This window comes from Puma concolor, chromosome B2 (genome assembly GCF_028749965.1).
Source record: "Puma concolor isolate L17-30 chromosome B2, mPumCon1.1.hap2, whole genome shotgun sequence".
Taxonomy (NCBI): Eukaryota; Metazoa; Chordata; class Mammalia; order Carnivora; family Felidae; genus Puma; species Puma concolor.
In genome coordinates this window covers 138,178,935-138,196,983 of record NC_141671.1, presented here as the reverse complement: position 1 = coordinate 138,196,983, position 18,049 = coordinate 138,178,935, and the positions used below count along the sequence as shown (strand labels likewise).

The 18,049-nt window shown below is 45.8% G+C and overlaps 1 protein-coding gene across 1 annotated transcript in view; it reads right to left on the bottom strand.

Moving 5' to 3' along the window:
* The window catches only part of AKAP12 (A-kinase anchoring protein 12), a 103,581-nt gene extending 88,571 nt beyond the window's left edge, over nt 1-15,010 (bottom strand). The window contains exon 1 of the mRNA XM_086708123.1: nt 14,683-15,010. Within this exon, the coding sequence (XP_086564249.1) occupies nt 14,683-14,844 (162 nt within the window). The 5' untranslated portion in view covers nt 14,845-15,010. The remainder of the gene's footprint in view (nt 1-14,682) is intronic.
* Between the last annotated feature and the right edge of the window lie 3,039 nt (nt 15,011-18,049).

Here is an 18,049-nt window from a genome sequence, read left to right as displayed (position 1 = left end):
CGATGGCTCACCTTCATGACCCATCACCTCCCCAAGGCCCCATCTCTTAATACCATCACACTGAGCGTTCTGGTTTCCGCACATGAATTTTGTGGGGACACTCCATGCATTGCATCCTCTGTGTCCCCCTTCCTGGTACCTCAGTCTGTGCTCCCTCTTGCCTCCGGACCTGTCACGGCCGTGCCCCTTGTCCAACACTCAGCTACAGTACGGTTTCCATGAGCTTAAGTCCACAATAAACTGTGGGCACTGTGGCCACGTGTAGTTGCAGGAAACCGGGCTGGTCCCCTGAGGTGCTTAACACCCACTGCAAAGAAAGACCCTCCCCCCCCAACCCCTGTTCACTTAAAAGGAACTCTCTGCTTTTCCCTTTCTTTGTAAATATACCTATGCATAGCCTATTATCGCTTGCATACATACTCTTTAAATAAAAATTTTGAGTCTGAGATCATGCAATTAAGGAAAAAAATAAATAAAACCCACTTAATCACATCTATGGCTTCCCAGTCACTAACCTAGAGCCTTACCTTTGTTTTGGTGTTGCAAGGTGGTCTGCTACTTCTAGACCAGCCCTCCTAGAGGCTGAGAAGTGAATCCAGGCACTTAATTTGCCGGAAGACTAAAGCACACTGGGTAAGGACGAAGCAAGGAGCCAAGGATCATAGGGACGGCTTGAGAAACTTTCTCTGACAAATGTAATACTTTAAACCATGACCTAGTTCCCTGAATACTTAAGCATTCTTTGCATTCCTTCCTCTCCTGGAGGACTGTTTATCAGGCACAGTTCCAAAAGGGACTTGAAATCTTGCTCTCTAGATAACACTGTACGTCCTCTTTGGTCACCACAGACTCTGCATATAGGACAAAAACCTTCTGAGCATTCAAAAGATCTAGTATGTCTTTAATTAGTGTGAAAAGAATAACCGACCTTCGTTTTAATCAAAGCAAACCAGCTTTCTATATCGTAACTGAGAGACCTAAAACTGCCATCGAATTGCATTTAAAGTTAACTTAAACTCTTGAAAGTTTTACAAAGAAAAAATATCAGCTATAAAACCAGATCAGCTGGGGATCTGCCCCCAGTCCTGTCAACTACTTTCTCTTTAAATTTTACACACTGACTTTTGTCAGGATTGGAGAAAAGATGGTAATAATCAAGACTGATTTAGTAAACATCAGTGGTGACATTTTCTACTGGTTTTCACTAACTTTCTTCATGGAAAACAGAGCTCAAGAACAAAAATTTCCCTTTAAATATTTAGATGAACACTACAGGAGTCCGAAATTCATGTCTAAGTGCCGAGTCACTGAATTATACACCTGAAACTAACGACACTCTGTTAACTGGAATTCAAATAAGAACTAGAGAGAGAAAGACAGAGAGGGAAGCTCATGTCTGAATATTAAACACGTCATTTCTAAAATAATGAAGAAAAATTCATCATAGAGAGCCTGGCTAATTCTTAGCAATTTCCTATAGTTGACAGACAAGCCTATCTCCACCCCGGCCCTCCAATGTACTACAGTGTACATCGACTTTAAATGCAAAGCAGATAGACCACATCTAAGGCTGAACTTTGCACAGCCTGCAATTTGTTATGGGTATGGAGTAAAACTGTTATCCAAATGAAGGATAACTTCAAACCGAAGTTTGTTTCTTTCTCTCTCTTTCTTTCTTTTTGAGAGACAGACAGAGAGCACAAGCAGGGGAGGGGCAGAGAGAGAGAGAGAGAAAGAGAGGGAGACACAGAATCCAAGCAGGCTCCAGGCTGAGATGTCAGCACAGAGCCCGACACGGGGTGCGAACTCCCAAACCGCGAGATCATGATCTGAGCTGAAGTCGGACACTCAACTGACTGAGCCACCCAGGCACCCCTCAAACCAAAGTTTCTTAAGACGCATTCTACAGTTTGCTAACTTAGTGAAAAATTATCACGCAGCACTGAAAATGTAAAAAAAAAAAAGATCAGAAGCCATTAGAGACATCAATAATCCTATTTTATGCATCACAACAATATATATTTTATGGAGTCAGGAAATCTATCAGGGGTGCAATGTCTTAAAAAATGTCTTTAAAAAGCATGTTTTAAATTAAAATGGTCAATATCAGGGAGTGAGGATAGAAAATTGATCCTTGCTGCAGACCAAGCCCACAGTGTGTAATGGCTCAATTCAGTATAAAATCATGTGCTCAGACACGAAAAATGGCGAACCATAAATCATCCCCTGAACAAAACAGAGGGCAGGCAGTGGAGACGGAAAAAATCACAAAGAAGGGTCTTCTTTGAAAGTAAAGGTAAACATTCCACGTTACCTAGATTCCTTGCCTACAAGTGGAAGGAACGTGAGTCAACCATCAGAGGCTTTCATTTTAGGCAGACCCGATGCGCTGGGGTAAAAGTCCCTGCTGTATACAGCAATAGGTCCGATAGCTGTTCAACCCACTGGCATCTGTTCTACCTAGATTTCTATTAATATTCACTCGTTTCCACTTTGTCCACAGCCACGACCCTAAGTTGCTTATACTTGACCTTCCCCTAGGCCTCCCACCTGCACCACCCAGTGATCCTGGATTGCACCCAATGCCATGGTCTCTGCTCTGACAGGGATGGCTGTTACAGAAATGGTATTGGTCTCATGGGAGTCCTCTGTCATTACCTATAAAGTCTGCTGCAAACTTCTTTTTCACAAGCCCCAAGTTGTTACTACCAAGTGATGTTCTCCCTTCCGAAGATCCTCTCTGCAGCATGAACCGTGGCTTGGCAGGGTACATTTACAGCGATAGACAATGAACTGCAACCTACACCATGAGGGGAACGTGCTTGCCTGTCCCAGGTACTCTGCAGGCTAAGTTTTGACCGCTCGGGTACTGTGGGCCGCCCGCATGCAAACCTATGCCCTGCACCCAATCCCCACTGGGTCCTGAGTATCTGCTACATCACCAGATCGTGCAAATGTTATCTGGCACCACCTCCCCGCAACACCCTTTCTGGCCTCATTCCCCACCCGCCCCCCACCCTCCCATCCGCCCATTCACGTGGCACCTGCATCTTCGGTTCGTTCTTCACGAGCGGCCCTCCCTGGCTCTCGGCTGCCTGTGCAGCATTCCCTACAAGCTCTATGCAGCCTGCTCCCTCCATCTGCCCCTTACAAGCATGCAGCTCCTTTATCTGCTGGTCCCTCTGGCCTCCCAACTCATGGCCTCATGCACCTGCAACACTTTCCAAAACGTTTTCTCCCTACGGCAGCTATCTGGACAACTCACTGGGAAGACATGTACCAAGTAATGGCAATTCTTCTATTTTCTATCCAATTTAGTTGAACCGTTTTCACGGAGTGTTTCCTAGAGGGACCCTCTGCCCTCACTCAGACTATGAGGTACTCAGATAAAGCTGAGTGTTCTCATCTCTCCGTTTCTCAAAGCATCTAGACCAATTCCTTTCACCTGCTAAGTGGTTATGGAACACCCACTTTTTTTAATGTTTATTTTTGTGAAAGAGAGACAGAGTGCAAGTGAGGGAGGGCAGAGAGGGAGACACAGAACCCCAAAGCAGGCTCCAGGCTCCAAGCTGTCAGCACAGAGCCTGACATGGGGCTCAAACTCACAGACTGGGAGATCGTGACCTGAGCCAAAGTTGGACGCTCAACCGACTGAGCCACCAAGGCACCCCTACACTTGACTATTTTTTTTTTTTTAATTTTTTTTTTTTCAACGTTTATTTATTTTTGGGACAGAGAGAGACAGAGCATGAACGGGGGAGGGGCAGAGAGAGAGGGAGACACAGAATCAGAAACAGGCTCCAGGCTCTGAGCCATCAGCCCAGAGCCCGATGCGGGGCTCGAACTCACGGACCGTGAGATCGTGACCTGGTTGAAGTCGGACGCTCAACCGACTGCGCCACCCAGGCGCCCCAACACTTGACTATTTTTAATGCAAGTTATTACACACCAAGAAAAATTAAGCTTAGAACGTAACGTCTGCTTCCCACTTTTTTATATTTACCTACGTATGAACTCACCATTGCCATGGCAGACCAGGGTAATGTGGTGTCCCTGGTGTGTCGATGGGGACCCCCAAATGTGGGGCAACCAATGGGTGGAAGCCGGTGGCACGGGAAGGTGAAAGGATTCACCAAGGCAGAACAAAGGAGACAGGAGTTTGTTTTAAAAAAAAAAAAAAAAAAAAAAAAAAAATTTTAATGTTTATTTCTTTTTGGGAGAGAGTGAGAAAGAGGGAGTGTGAGTGGGGAGGGGCAGAGAGAGAGGGAAACACAGAAGCTGAAGCAGGCTCCAGGCTCTGAGCTGTCAGCACAGAGCCTGACATGGGGCTGGAACTCACAGACCTCGAGATCGTGGCCTGAGCCGAAGTCGGAAGTTTATTAAATACACTGCAGGGGAGCGGCGGGCAGGAGAGCAAAGGGGAGATGGTCTGCAACAAGGCAGTGGGGGATGGCTGTATTTATTTATTTATTTTTTTAATTTTTTTTTTTTTCAACGTTTATTTATTTTTGGGACAGAGAGAGACAGAGCATGAACGGGGGAGGGGCAGAGAGAGAGGGAGACACAGAATCGGAAACAGGCTCCAGGCTCTGAGCCATCAGCCCAGAGCCCGACGCGGGGCTCGAACTCACGGACCGCGAGACCTTGACCTGGCTGAAGTCGGACGCTTAACCGACTGCGCCACCCAGGCGCCCCGGGATGGCTGTATTTAAAGGAGGAAGGTGAGGAGGTTTGGGGATGTGTGGAATTTTCCCTTTTTTGGTAACTGTGCCCGCTTGTAAGTAGTCCCACTGGTCAGTTAGAGCCCATGGATATTTTGAGGTGGGTCGCCTGGTGGGCCTGCCTGTATTCAGCCTGGTGGTCCCTGTGGGCCCTTGTGCCTGGATCAAGTTTCCACTGCTAAGTTTGTTGTCTACAAGCGGCCTCTACAGGTAACACTTGAGATGTAAAATGTAAACCACAGGCTAGCTATTGTAACTGATTACATTTTTAGCCACTCCCTTAATGCTTTTAAGTTACTATAATACGAATAAACACAGCAGGAAATTCCTTTTAAGAAAAAAGAAATCAGTAAGCAACAGATTTGTGCATATGTGGGGAAACTCGAGTTTTAAACAGAAGTGACTATTTAATCAGTAGTCCTGGAAACAAGAGGTAACCAGTATGGCAAATAAATTTGGATCTCTCCCTCCAGACATAAAACAATTCATTTCTAGCAAGGAGTGGAAAGGAAAGCTTGTGACTTTCTTAGTCCTGAGCTCTTGGGGTTCTTTCTTTCCATCCCCAGTCCTGGCACCGTGCCTGAAGTAGAACAGAGAGTAAAGACATGTTTATGGAATCAAGACTGAGTAGTCACATGATGAGCAAGGCCAGAACCCTATTCTGATCATCAACGACTTGGTTAGGTTTTAGGATTTCTTCAAGGATTTCTGCACCAGCTGAATACCATAAACTCAGCCCTCAGCTCCTTCCCACTTACCCGGCACGGCAGAGGTTTTAAAATTGACAAATGAGGGAAGAGGTTTAAGAGGCTCCGGATGGAAATGAAAATGAACATTGACAAGAGGCTCCTCCTTGCTCAGAAAGGATAATGGCATGGAATTCAACATGTATTTATCCTGCATAGCACATTACATTTAGAAAAGCCTCTGCTGGCAGCACACTTCTCAACGCAGTAGAATCAAGGACAGAATTATGTAGGAGGAATATTTCCCTTTATTTTCTCCTGAAAATGTGAGGGGCGGAATACCGGCTCTTCCAACATCATCTGAAACGCTCCCTCCCACCCACACGGGCTCTAACCTTGGTCAGTCTCTGCTGTCATCTTGGCCTGGACCACTTCTCCCTGGCCCTCTGTGGGCCCCTATCGCCTGTACCTCCTTCCTTAAGGCAATGCCAGCCACAGCAGGCAAATCAGAATACCTGGTGAGCATTAAGGTGCTGATTACCTGACCTTTCAGTTGCCCGGGATTCTGATTCAATGTGTCTAGGATGGAAAGCAACCAGGTTGCTCAATTGTGCAACCCGGTTCACAATGTCTGCACATAACAAACAGAAGATCAGCCAATAAGTGGCAATAATCCTCCCCTTCTTAAATTCTAGCTTGTTTCATTTACAAATCAAACACTTTGACATTTAGTAAGTTGGCATTTACTAAAACCAGAATTAAAGTTAGGCAGAATGAAACCACAAGGCTGTCCATACTCCAACCTACTTTAAAAAAAAAATTTTTTTTTTTTTAATGTTTATTTATTTTTGAGAGAGACACAGAGCATGAGCAGGGGAGGGGAGGAGAGAGAGCGAAACAGAGTATTAACCAGGCTCCAGGCTCAGAGCCTGACGCGGGGCTCGAGATCACGACCTGAGCTGAAGTCGGACGCTTAACCGACTGAGCCACCCAGGCGCCCCACCCACCCTGCTTTTTAAAAAACATCACAGACAAGCTGCCTGGAAGACAAAAACCTTTCAACTCTCATGAATCTGTGTATTAAGAAAAATGGTCTAACATGGTCTGGGAAAGACCTTGTAGTTTCTGTGCTTTGAGCACCTATCTTTTTTCTGGGAAATCACATTTATTCCAGTTAACAGAGGAAGGCTATAGCTTGTGATGGGAATGAGAACAGAACCCGGGGCGGGGGTCTTCAGTCTACTGTTTTCCCAGGAGTGGAATTCTGCCACCCCCCAGTCCCAGGTTCCAACATTTCATGGATCACAAGTATGAAGAAATTTCTGGCAACTAGATGACTTTAGATTGTTCCCAGGGGAGAAATTTTATGATTGCTAAAGAAGTAGATCACTGTCCAAGTAAATAAAGACTGTTTACGAATTTGGGAAAAAATGAGTAAACACAAGCAGTACTTCGGCCACTTTTTTACTTTTTTTTTTTTTAACGTTTATTCGTTTTTTCGAGGGGGGAGGGGCAGAGAGAGAGGGGGACACAGAATCCAAAGCAGTCTCCAGGCTCTGAGCTGTCAGCACAGAGCCCGACACGGGGCTCGAACTCACGGACCGCAAGATCATGAACTGAGCCGAAGTCGGACGCTCATCTGACCGAGCCACCCAGGCGCCCCACTTTTTACTCTTAAACTTGCTTTTCCTTATTTTGAATAACTTTGAGGTGGGGTGGGGGAGTCTTTAAAAATTAACAGTAAAATAAACCATAGCCTTTAATGTTCTGGAAACCAGTCTGGTTCGTGATCGGGTGGCATGGAGAGGAAAAGCATATGGGTGATATACGTAATTAAAAACACATCGAGGAAACTCAAGTGCCAACTTGGGTGCAGAGTAGCAAATATTAGCAAATCTGCCCTGCACTGACGCAAATCATCCAAAAACTCGTGATCTTCAGAGTGGGGATACAGAGTGTCTCCCTGGAAGGTAAATTTAGCAAGGGCTATCTAAATTTTAAATGCATATAAATGCTCTGAGCAAGCAATTCCACCTCCAGAAATCTATCCTAGAGACACATTTGCACACATACAAAGATATCAGAGCTAGGATATTCCCTGTGTCAATTTAACAGAGCAAAAGACTAGGAAAATGTCAATGTAAACACAGGGGACTGGTTAAACTTTTACTGCATTTCAACCCATAAAGGGAAAATTTATGTAGCCATAAATAAGAATGGGGGTGGGGGGTTAAGGGGCACCTGGGTGGCTCAGTCCAATGAGTTCAGCATCCGACTCTTGATTTTGGTTCAGGTCATGATCTCATGGTTTGTGGGTTCAGGCCCTGTGTCGGGGTCTGTGCCGACAGCTCAGAGCCTGGAGCGTGCTTCGGATTCTGTGTGCCCCACCCCCCCACACCCCCCCCCATCCCTCCCTTACTCGTGCTCCGACTCTCTCTCTCAAAAATAAACATGAGGGGTGCCTGGATGGCTCAGTCAGTTAAGTGTCCAACTTCGGCTCAGGTCATGATCTCACTCCATGATTTCGAGCCCCATGTCAGGCTCTGTGCTGACAGCTCAGAGCCTGGAGACTGCTTTGGATTCTGTGTCCCCCTCTCTCTCTGCCCCTCCCTGCTCACACTGTCTCTCTCAAAAATAAACATCTAAAAATTTTTTAATGAAAAATAAGACATTAAAAAGTTAAAAAAAAAGAACGGACGACTTGATCTCAGGGTCTTGCGCTCAAGCCCCACATTGTGTAGAGATTATTTAAAAAATAATGGACCTGTTCTTATTTATATACTCTACATGCATAAAGTTTCTGAAAGAACATGCAAGAAACCATCAACTTTGGTTTCAAACCATCCACAGTGAATGCTTGGTGGCTGGGAAGTGACAAGAGACTTACTTTTCACCAAACTCTACAAATCCAACTTCTCAACCATTAACATTTTTAGAAAAATAAACATTAGGGGCTCCCAGATAGCTCAGGGAGAACGCGGGACTCTTGATCTCGGGATTGTGAGTGCGGGCCCCACGATGGGTGTAGACATGACTTAAAAAAAAATCTTAAAAAAATTAAACATAAATCCTATTATGCAATGATTGTAAATAAAAATCATTTCAATAAGACTAAACAAGGACTTTTGATCTCATGAAGATGTTATGATTTAAGAATGTCAGATTACAGTCAGTTTTAAATAACTCAATTATTCATAAGTAATATGAATGTATGGATAATTGAAATTATTATAGATTATTAACATCTTCCCCTAATCCTTTTTAGAGTTGGAAACAAAACACTGACCATACAAAACCCTACCCTTAGGGTCTCTAAAAAAGTGCTAATTAGCAAGAAAATAACCCAAAATCTAAATAGACAAGTCAAATAAATATTAGATTTTTAAGATTTCTCTTAAATAAGCTTGCACATTTATAATATATAGTGCTTCTCCCTTCCAAACTCAGTTTTCATATTTCCTATTATTTTAAAATAAAACATTCTAAATTATAATTTTTTCAGGTGTAAGACAATGAAGTGTTGGGTTCAAGGATATTTTAGCTTTGTTTTTTTCATGAGATAAAAGCACTGATAAATTTTTTCTCAGTGCTATAAATCTGAATTTCTTACTTCCCGAATAGACTGTCACATACAGAATCACAGAGGCCAAGGATGTGCACCACTGAGCTTGGTTTTCCTTTCAGTGGTATTCTAGAACAGTGAGTTAAAGCTGATGGAGAAAAAGAAACAATTTCATAATACCTTTTTAGTATATGTGCTACCGAAGCGAGCACTTCATAATACCTTTTTAAAGCAAAACATTTTACGGGTGCCTGGGCGGCTCAGTTGGTGGAGTGTCCGACTTCGGCTCAGGGCATGATCTCGTGGTTCACAGGTTCGAGCCCCATGTCGGGCTCTGTGCTGACAGCTCAGAGCCTGGAGCCTGCTTCGGATTCTGTCTCCCTCTCTCTCTGCCCCTGCCCAGCTCATACTCTCTCTCTCAAAAATAAATAAAGCATTAAAAAATTTTAAAAATAAATAAAGCATAACATTTTGTTTTATCAATTATCCTATAAAATACCAAATGAGAATAATCCTTATTTGCTTTAAAAAAAATTTTTTTTTCAACATTTATTTATTTTTGGGACAGAGAGAGACAGAGCATGAACGGGGGAGGGGCAGAGAGAGAGGGAGACACAGAATCGGAAACAAGCTCCAGGCTCTGAGCCATCAGCCCAGAGCCCGACGCGGGGCTCGAACTCAGGGACCGCGAGATCGTGACCTGGCTGAAGTCAGGCGCTTAACCGACTGCGCCACCCAGGCGCCCCCTTATTCGCTTTAAAGGGATCTGAGGCAGAGGCTAGCTGACCCAAAGTGGACTCAAAAGCATACACTGTCTGAGGCCTGTTCATCATAGAAGGAACTATTTCAGGAGGAAATCTCCACTGATCTCACACATCCACTAGGCTACAAGGCTAGTAGGGATTGAAGGGTTGGCATGGCGGTCCCCACAGGCTACCTATCCTAAGCGATTGTCCTCACACCCACATCTCCTGTGCTCTACTCAAAAGTAGTACCTCTTGGAATCTGGGAGAAATCCATAGGCACACAGGTAGCCTGTATTCACAAACCACCACTCTGTTAACACATATTCTCTCCTAGTCATTCTAAATTCTGGCCCTTTTATTTTAAAACTGGTGACATCATCACAGTAAGGTCATTTTCTTCCTCAGTTCCCATTTTGTAAACAGAAGGCAAGTGGGAGAAAGCATCCTACCTCAGGCTGGGAAGAATTAAGAAATGCAGCTGGCCAACTCAATTGTGTGCTCTCATGCTCGGAGGGCAAAGACATCCTTAAATCTACCAATCAGACAATGGATTCTTCTACTTGAGTACATCTTTATGTTCTGGTGATTCACAGCTCTTGTAACCAAATGGAACCATAACCAGAAGGAGTGAAGAGTCTCATCTCCCCACCTGCCAGGGACACTGGCCTCACCGTTGCAACTGACCACTGCTCCGTTTCCAGCTCTGAAGTCATTGAAGGATAATTCGGAGAATTATGATTGTCCAAACTTCGCTTGGCTCAAGAAATCAAGATTAGGAGGCATTCACTTTCGAACGTCCCCTCTCTGCAAAGAGAGCTTTCCTACTGTTTTTCCTTTCTGATCTTATACTCTAATAAATTTTTGCCTGCTGCTCAAAAAAAAAAAAAAAAAATTCAAGATTTCCCAGAAACTTTAAGTAAATGTCATGTCTACATTAACATCTGAATAAAAAAATACTCTTTCAAAGACAAACTTTTAAAAAGCAGATGATTGGGGCGCCTGGGTGGCTCAGTCAGTTAAGCGCCCGACTTCAGCATAGGTCATGATCTCACCTTTTTTGAGTCCGAACCCCACCTGGGCTTTGCATGGACAGTGCAGAGCCCTCCTGGGATTCTCTCTCTCCCTCTCTCTGCCCCTCCCACATTCACACACAAGCACAAGCGTTCTCTCTCAAAAATAAACTTAAAAAAAAAAAATTGTGAACAGATCCTTACACTTAAAGCCCTCCCCTATTAAAAAAAATAATAAAAATAAAAACAGATGATTGGGGCTGCTGGGTGGCTCCGTCGGTTAAGCGACTCTTGATCTCTCCGACTCAGGTCATGATCTCACAGTTCATGAGTTCAAGCCCTGCATCAGGCTCTGCACTGACAGTGTGGAGCCCGCTTAGAATTCTCTCTCCCTCTCTCTACTCCTCCCCTGCTTGCTCTCTGTCTCTCAAAATAAACAAACTTTTAAAAAAATCTTTAGGGGCGCCTGGGTGGCTCAGTCGGTTAAGCGTCTGACTTCGGCTCAGGTCATGATCTTGCAATCCGTGGGTTCGAGTCCCACGTTGGGCTCTGTGCTGACAGCTCAGGGCCTGGAGCCTGCTTGGGATTCTGTGTCTCCCTCTCTCTCTGCCCCTCCCCTGTTCATGCTCTGTCTCTCTGTCTCAAAAATAAATAAACGTTAAAAAAAAAAATTAAAAATCTTTAAAAAAATAAATAAAAATAGATGATTGAGGAATATGACGCTTCATTTACTAACTGCATTGGGGTAGTCTGAAATTCCTGCCCCTGCAGTGGCCAAAATGGGCAAGTCTCAAAATTAAAACTGATAAATAATTGATCAAGCCAATTCCCCCCAGAATTTACATATATAAGATTGTAAAAGATTGAAAAGATTCCATTTTATTGAAATATACCAGATAAACCCAGGACTTGTGCTTCAGTGCACCTAAATGTTAGGGTTGAGTAATCAAGTTTTAACACTCCATTTGACCTGATAGGAGTGATATTCAATTAGTGTAATGTCTTCTAAGAAGTACTTACTCAGTAAATGGCTGATGACTAAAATTAACCACAAAAAAAGAGAAAGTAAACTGGACTGCTAAATAGGCAGCATGCATGTCATATAAACATCACTGAGATGGAAAAAAAAATCTGTAAATAGCCTTTAATTTGTGATCAGCATCCTAACAGGGAAGGGGGGGGTTGTATTAGTCTAAACCCCCAAATGTCCACACACGCAATCAAGAAAGCTCAAGATGTAATTCATAACTAATTCAACCTAGGAAGTGGTCTCACTTGAGCCCCTTGCATTCACAATATTTTGTGCATTTGCAATTAAAGACAATTTGAAATTGCAATGCGAACAAGTCACTTTATTTCTAGAGAAATAGAAACCAAAGACCCCAAAGAGTTTTTGCCAAAACAGTCACTTGGTCTATGAACAACCTGTGGTTTTAGTCACTGATACGAGAGGCAGATCACGACAATGAGATGGTCCAAGGTTAAACTGTAGAAAAAGCAGCATCCAATCAAAACCAGGGAGCCAGTACATCCTACACGCCAGGCAGCATGTCACACATGGGGGGGGTGGGGGGAACACTTGAGCAAAAACACACATACGGTCCCTGTCCCGTGGAGCATTTACAACAGCCAGGAGAACACTTAGTCAAGTCACTAAACCTACAAATGTGGGAACTGCTGGAAGAAGGGTGCTACAGGAGCCTGGCATGGCACATAGGATTTTACTCGAAGGTCAGCAACTAGGGTTTAACAGGGCAAAGAGGGGAGGCAAGAGCTCCGTGCTGAGTCACTCTTAATCAGGGAGTCCTTTCGAAAAGACAGGTTTTCAAAACCTGAGTAATAAATTTTTGCTAGCTGAAATGAAAAACGACACCATTTTCCAAGGAGACACGTAAGTGTATTGATTTGTCTCCAAATTGATAACTGGGCAGGATGCCAAAGAGTTCAATGATATTCTAGATGTTATTTAAGTAATTTTTTTTAAAGGAGGTGGCTTGGCTGCTTCAAGATGGTGGTGACTAGGAAAGAGGGTGGATAGGATTACGGAAGGACAAAAAGAGAGCCAAAGGAATAGTTCTTAAATGAACAAATTCAAGTTTACCAGATTTATTTAACAGATTAGGTATCCTATTTCAGCATGAACTGTTAAGATAACCTGAAGCAGTAAAAACCGAGGGGAAAAACGTCCCCAATTGCAAGCTTTTAGTAATTACAGCTTAAAACTACTTTCATTATGAGACTCTAAACTTTTAATTTTTTTTTTGAACGTTTATTTTTGGGACAGAGAGAGACAGAGCATGAACGGGGGAGGGGCAGAGAGGGAGACACAGAATCGGAAACAGGCTCCAGGCTCCGAGCCATCCGGCCAGAGCCTGACGCAGGGCTCGAACTCACAGACCGCGAGATCGTGACCTGGCTGAAGTCGGACGCTTAACCGACTGCGCCACCCAGGCGCCCCAATTACGAGACTCTAAATACTGCTCATGAGGCCATTTTGGCAGTAGTCGGCATCAAAAGGTGATGTACGGTGAGTATTAAAATGAGACTCAGATCTCAATAGGATAGTACCTGACTCAAGCCTAAAGCTTAGGCACCTCTTAGAAAATTCGATATTCCAGGCAATTGGTACTTGGTACCACCTACAGCTCTAGGGACCACGGGTTTTACAAGTAGTTACAAGTTAAACGCTAGGGGTAATCTAATTAAGAGCACTCTCTCAGCCCAAACTAGACTAGGACAGCTAAAGAGGTCACAACGATGACATCACAGTTGAGAGAAATTTACCTAGATTTCAGGGCGGGAGGTTGTTTTTCACACCGTAAACATCTACACTTCCTGATAACTCTTAAAGGTCCTCACATCCTATATCCTCAGATACAACACATAGTATGTCCTCTTTTTTTTTTTTTTTTTTTTTAGTATTAAATACGATTATCCACCATCTTTCCATAAGATATCACAGGACAGGTTAGGTGCCGCCTTGCTAATGAACGCATTTGCTGGAAAATAGATTATGTAATAAAAACAAAATACAACTACCCGAACAAGCCAACGTACTGGCGGCTGTAGCCGCCAAGAGTAAATATTTCAGCCTTCGTGACTTAAGGCTATAAAATACAAAATTTCCAGGAGGTTCAGCACTGCCTTCACAGACATGAGTGCAAGGAATGAATGCTCGCTTACGCCTCTGACCGCATCCTTTGAGAAGTTCTCACTTCTCCCCCAGTATTTGTTTATCCAATTGAGTCCACGGGCAATGAACTGGGCGAAAAGGACGACGCTGCCTTGTCTGCGAAACCTGTCATTCGTTTTGGAAGTGCAGCGTCTACCCAGGTTTTCTTTGGCTCGGAGCGAGCTACACCCCAGGCTTTCTCTGCATCAGGAAGGCGGTGTCTGCGCGAGCGCTGCGGCAGCAAGACTGGGTACCAAACCCGGGCCGCTCCAGGCACAGCTGGTGCCAAGGAACCATACGCGGCGGGGAACCCACGGGTGGCTGCTCCGCCCGGCTGCGACACGGGTCCCGACCCGACAACAGTTGACTTTCCGCATCCGGGAGAAAGAGGGGCGGGGGGCCCAGGACCCTCGGTCGATAGGTCACTTCCCCCTCCCCCCCGGACTCCCCCACGCAGCTAGTGCGTCTCGGGCTGGGTCTCTCCCACCGGAAGAGTGCGGAGAAAGGCTCGGTTAACGAGGGGCGGGGGGCGGATTTTATTACTGCGGAAGGCGCAGTCGCCTCCTCCGGGGACCCACGACAAAGATGCAAGCTCGTCGCGCTCGCTGCTGCTCTGGCCCCACCCCCCGGCGCAGGAGACCCCGGAAAGCTAGAGAGAGGGGTGCGTGCTCCCGAGTTTGCAAATGGGCTGGACGGGCCGGGAAGTTCTCGCAGGCGGAAATCAGAGGGACCACCCTCCACCCCCCACCCCCCACCCCCGGGCAGGTGGCCCGGCGCGCCCGTACCTTGGTGGCGGGGTCGGCGGCGGCGATGGCCGGATCCCCCTGCGCGCCGGGAGCCTCCTCCGCCGCAAGGCCGCCGGCGCTGGGCTCGGGCTCGGCCGGCGTCGCGCTCCCCGCCTCCGGCTGCTCCGGGCTCCGCTGCTCCGTGGAGCTCCCGGCACCCATGGCTCTCCTGCGGTTCTCCCGCGCCTGGCTGCCCGGTTACACCTTCCCCAGATCGCAGCGACGCGGCGAAGAGCGAGAAGCCGTGAGCCCGCGAGGTCCCAAGAACGCCTTCCTCTCCCGCCGTCCTCCTCCGAACGCGCCCAGACTGCGAATGAACGAGACGCGCTCGCGGCAAACTCCTTAAAAGAAAAAAAAAAAAAAAAAAAAAGCCACCTCTTTGCCTCCTCCTCCTCCTCCCCCTTGTTTTTCCCTCGCTTCATCACATGAGCACAGCCCCAGACACGCCTTGCAGCAGCATCTCCCCCCAGGCTGTAGGACCCGAGGCGCAGCCCGAGCCTCGAGCCCAGGTCCAGGCGGGCAGCCCACCCCGACCCCTGGGCGCTTCCCATTGCTCAGTGGGGACGGGAGGAAGACCCACGGTTGCAGGAGGGGAGGGGAGGGGAGGGGAGGGGAGGGCAGAAAGCCCCCCGGGGCGATTGGGTTTGCTGAGGTTTATTAAGTGATTGAGAACCAGAGCTGCTGCTGCTGCTGCTGCTGCTGCAGCCCACTTTCCATTCGCCCAGAAGCGAACCCCGGTCCCCAGTAGCTTTCCTGCAGACAGCGTTATCCTCCCAGCGTTAGTTCTGCCTCCTCCCCGGTAGCAGGAGAAAGGCAAGCGCTCCTCGCCTTCTCCGGAGTCTGACCATATTAGGACACCTCACGTGGCCCGAGCTGGGAACCGAGAGGTTAATGCAGTCAGGCCACGGATGAGGTGGGCCAGGCGGCCCCACGCTCGCCTATCATCCGGAACCAGTGATGTCAGGCGATGCCATCAGCAACGCGGGCTGCCCTCCTTCCCTGGGGAATTCGGGAAAGGGAGCCGGTGACGGGAAATGAGCCTGTCCTCTCTTTGAGGGCGTGATGCTGGAGGTACAGGCCACTTGTCCCTCGCGCCATGCGGAGACATGACGACGTAGATCTGTTCCTTTGCCGTTGGTAGCTCTCCATAGGTAGAGGCTTTAAATAAGATCAGCCTAAGTGGCTTGCATTCTTATCCGTCATACTCTTGGATCTAATGCTTGTTATATGAAGGTAGCAGGCAGCCAAGCCATATTTGAACGAAATCGAATCTTTAGCTGGATTATTTGGCACGTAAGCATGAAGGTGATGGGGCCAGTTTTACCTGGCAACTAAGTGCCTTAGTTTTCACAAATAGTTGGAGGAATGAAGACACTCGGGTTGTCAACACGAGATACCAGATGAATATCCTATACCCAGATTTTGTACGAGTTAGTGGAGAAATGGTGCAAGCGGTTAGTTCAGCAGTGGAGTATTCTGGGCCTGATTAACTGTGGAGTGCAGTATGATGGCATACGATTATCCGGCATAAAATTTTTCTCAATTTATCATCTTTAGTTGAAGAAGTACCTAAAGGCCACTTTCTCTGGAATATATCCCACAAGAAGCAATATATTTGCAAAATGGTGGGGTTTTCAGAATTTTTAAGCATTTCAACCATTTCAACTTAAATGTTTACCACTTCGAAAACACTGCAGTACTATGTGCCAGGCACCATTCAAAGCACTTTGCATATCTAATCATATTTAATGCTTACAACAACTCTAGGAGGTAGGTGCTATTTTTCTCATCTTACCAATGGCGTGGGGGAAAAGTGGGCCCAGAGAAATTAAATCAGGTGCTCGGCATTTCAGGCAGACACAAGAGCAAGGCCTCTTCCCACACCGAACCTATGTACCACACTTCACTCTCCTTCTGTAGAAAGTGTTCTCTCCTCTCAGGGTTGCTCGTGAAAAGTGGCATTTAGGCCTCACCTAAGATGTTAAGGGCTAAAAATGCTGTTAAAGCCTATCTGAGAAGGACTAACGTCAGCGCGTAAAAAAAATGTATCAGTAAGTAGTACAAACACTATCAAAATGTCCCATTCTGTGAGATTATACTTATCCGTTCTTGGGAACTTCTTAACAAAGCTTTTCACATCTCCTGGCTTTTAAATTTTCAGATAAAGATTGCAAGGCCAAAGATTTCAAGCCAACAGTATACAAACCCACATACTGAGAAAGACATGGCCAGTGTCTGCTTAGTTTAGCAAATGCTTGCTTTATGTTTATTTTCCAGGCCATGAACACGCTCACAGTCTGATTTTTTTTTTAAGTAAAATCTTATTTTAAGAAATATGCACATTCTAGTATTCCCTAATCTGCCTGAAACAGCTCCCTGATAAGGAGGTATTAAGAATAACAGGCTCTTTTGTAAATTCACACAGGCACCTTTGGTTTCTCAACTTTTCCATCCCTGCTTGTAAACTGGGGAGTTACTCTCCATGGACTTATTTTTGTTAAGAAGAGTAGTTATGCTATTTATTATTCCTAGCAATGACATGTCCCAACTTTCTGAATATGTTATTTAGAATGTTGAGTAGAATAGGGGTACCTGGATGGCTCAGTTGGTTGAGCATCCAACTTCAGCTCAGGTCATGATCTCACAGTTTGTGAGCTCAAGCCCCACATGGGCTCGCTGATGTCAGCCTGTCAGCTCAGAACCCTCTTCAGATCCTCCGTCCTCCTCTCTCTACTCCTGCCCCACTTGCGCTCTCCCAAAAATAAATAAACAACAACAAAAAAACAACATTCAGGGGCACCTAGGTGGCTCAGCCAGTTAAGCATCTGACTTCGGCTCGGGTCGTGATCTCCTGGTTCATGAGTTTAAGCCCCACCTCAGACTCTGTGCTGACAGCTCAGAGCCTGGAGCCTGCTTTGGACTCTGTGTCCCTCGCTCTCCGCCCCTCCCCTGCTCACACTCTGTCTCTGTCTCTGTCTCTCTCAAAAATAAACATTCAAAAATTAAAAATAAAAGAACATTCAACAGAACAGAAGATATGCCATTCAGAACATTACGAAGCTGATGCATTCATTTCTTTCTTTTTTTTTTTTTTAAGATTTTATGTTTTTAAGTAATTTCTACACCCAACCTGGGGCTCGAACTTACAACCCCGAGATCAAGAACCACATGCTCTACCCACGGAGCCAGTCAGGTACACCACTCCTTTATTTTTCAACACATATTTATCGAGTGCCTAGTAGGTGCCAAGCACAGAGTTACTGCACTTCCATTACTGTGCTTTCCACTGGAGCTTCTAAATCAAGTCGCCAAGGTTTTCTTTTCTCGGGTTTCGGAGACTCCTTTAGAATTGCTTGGATGAGTGTCC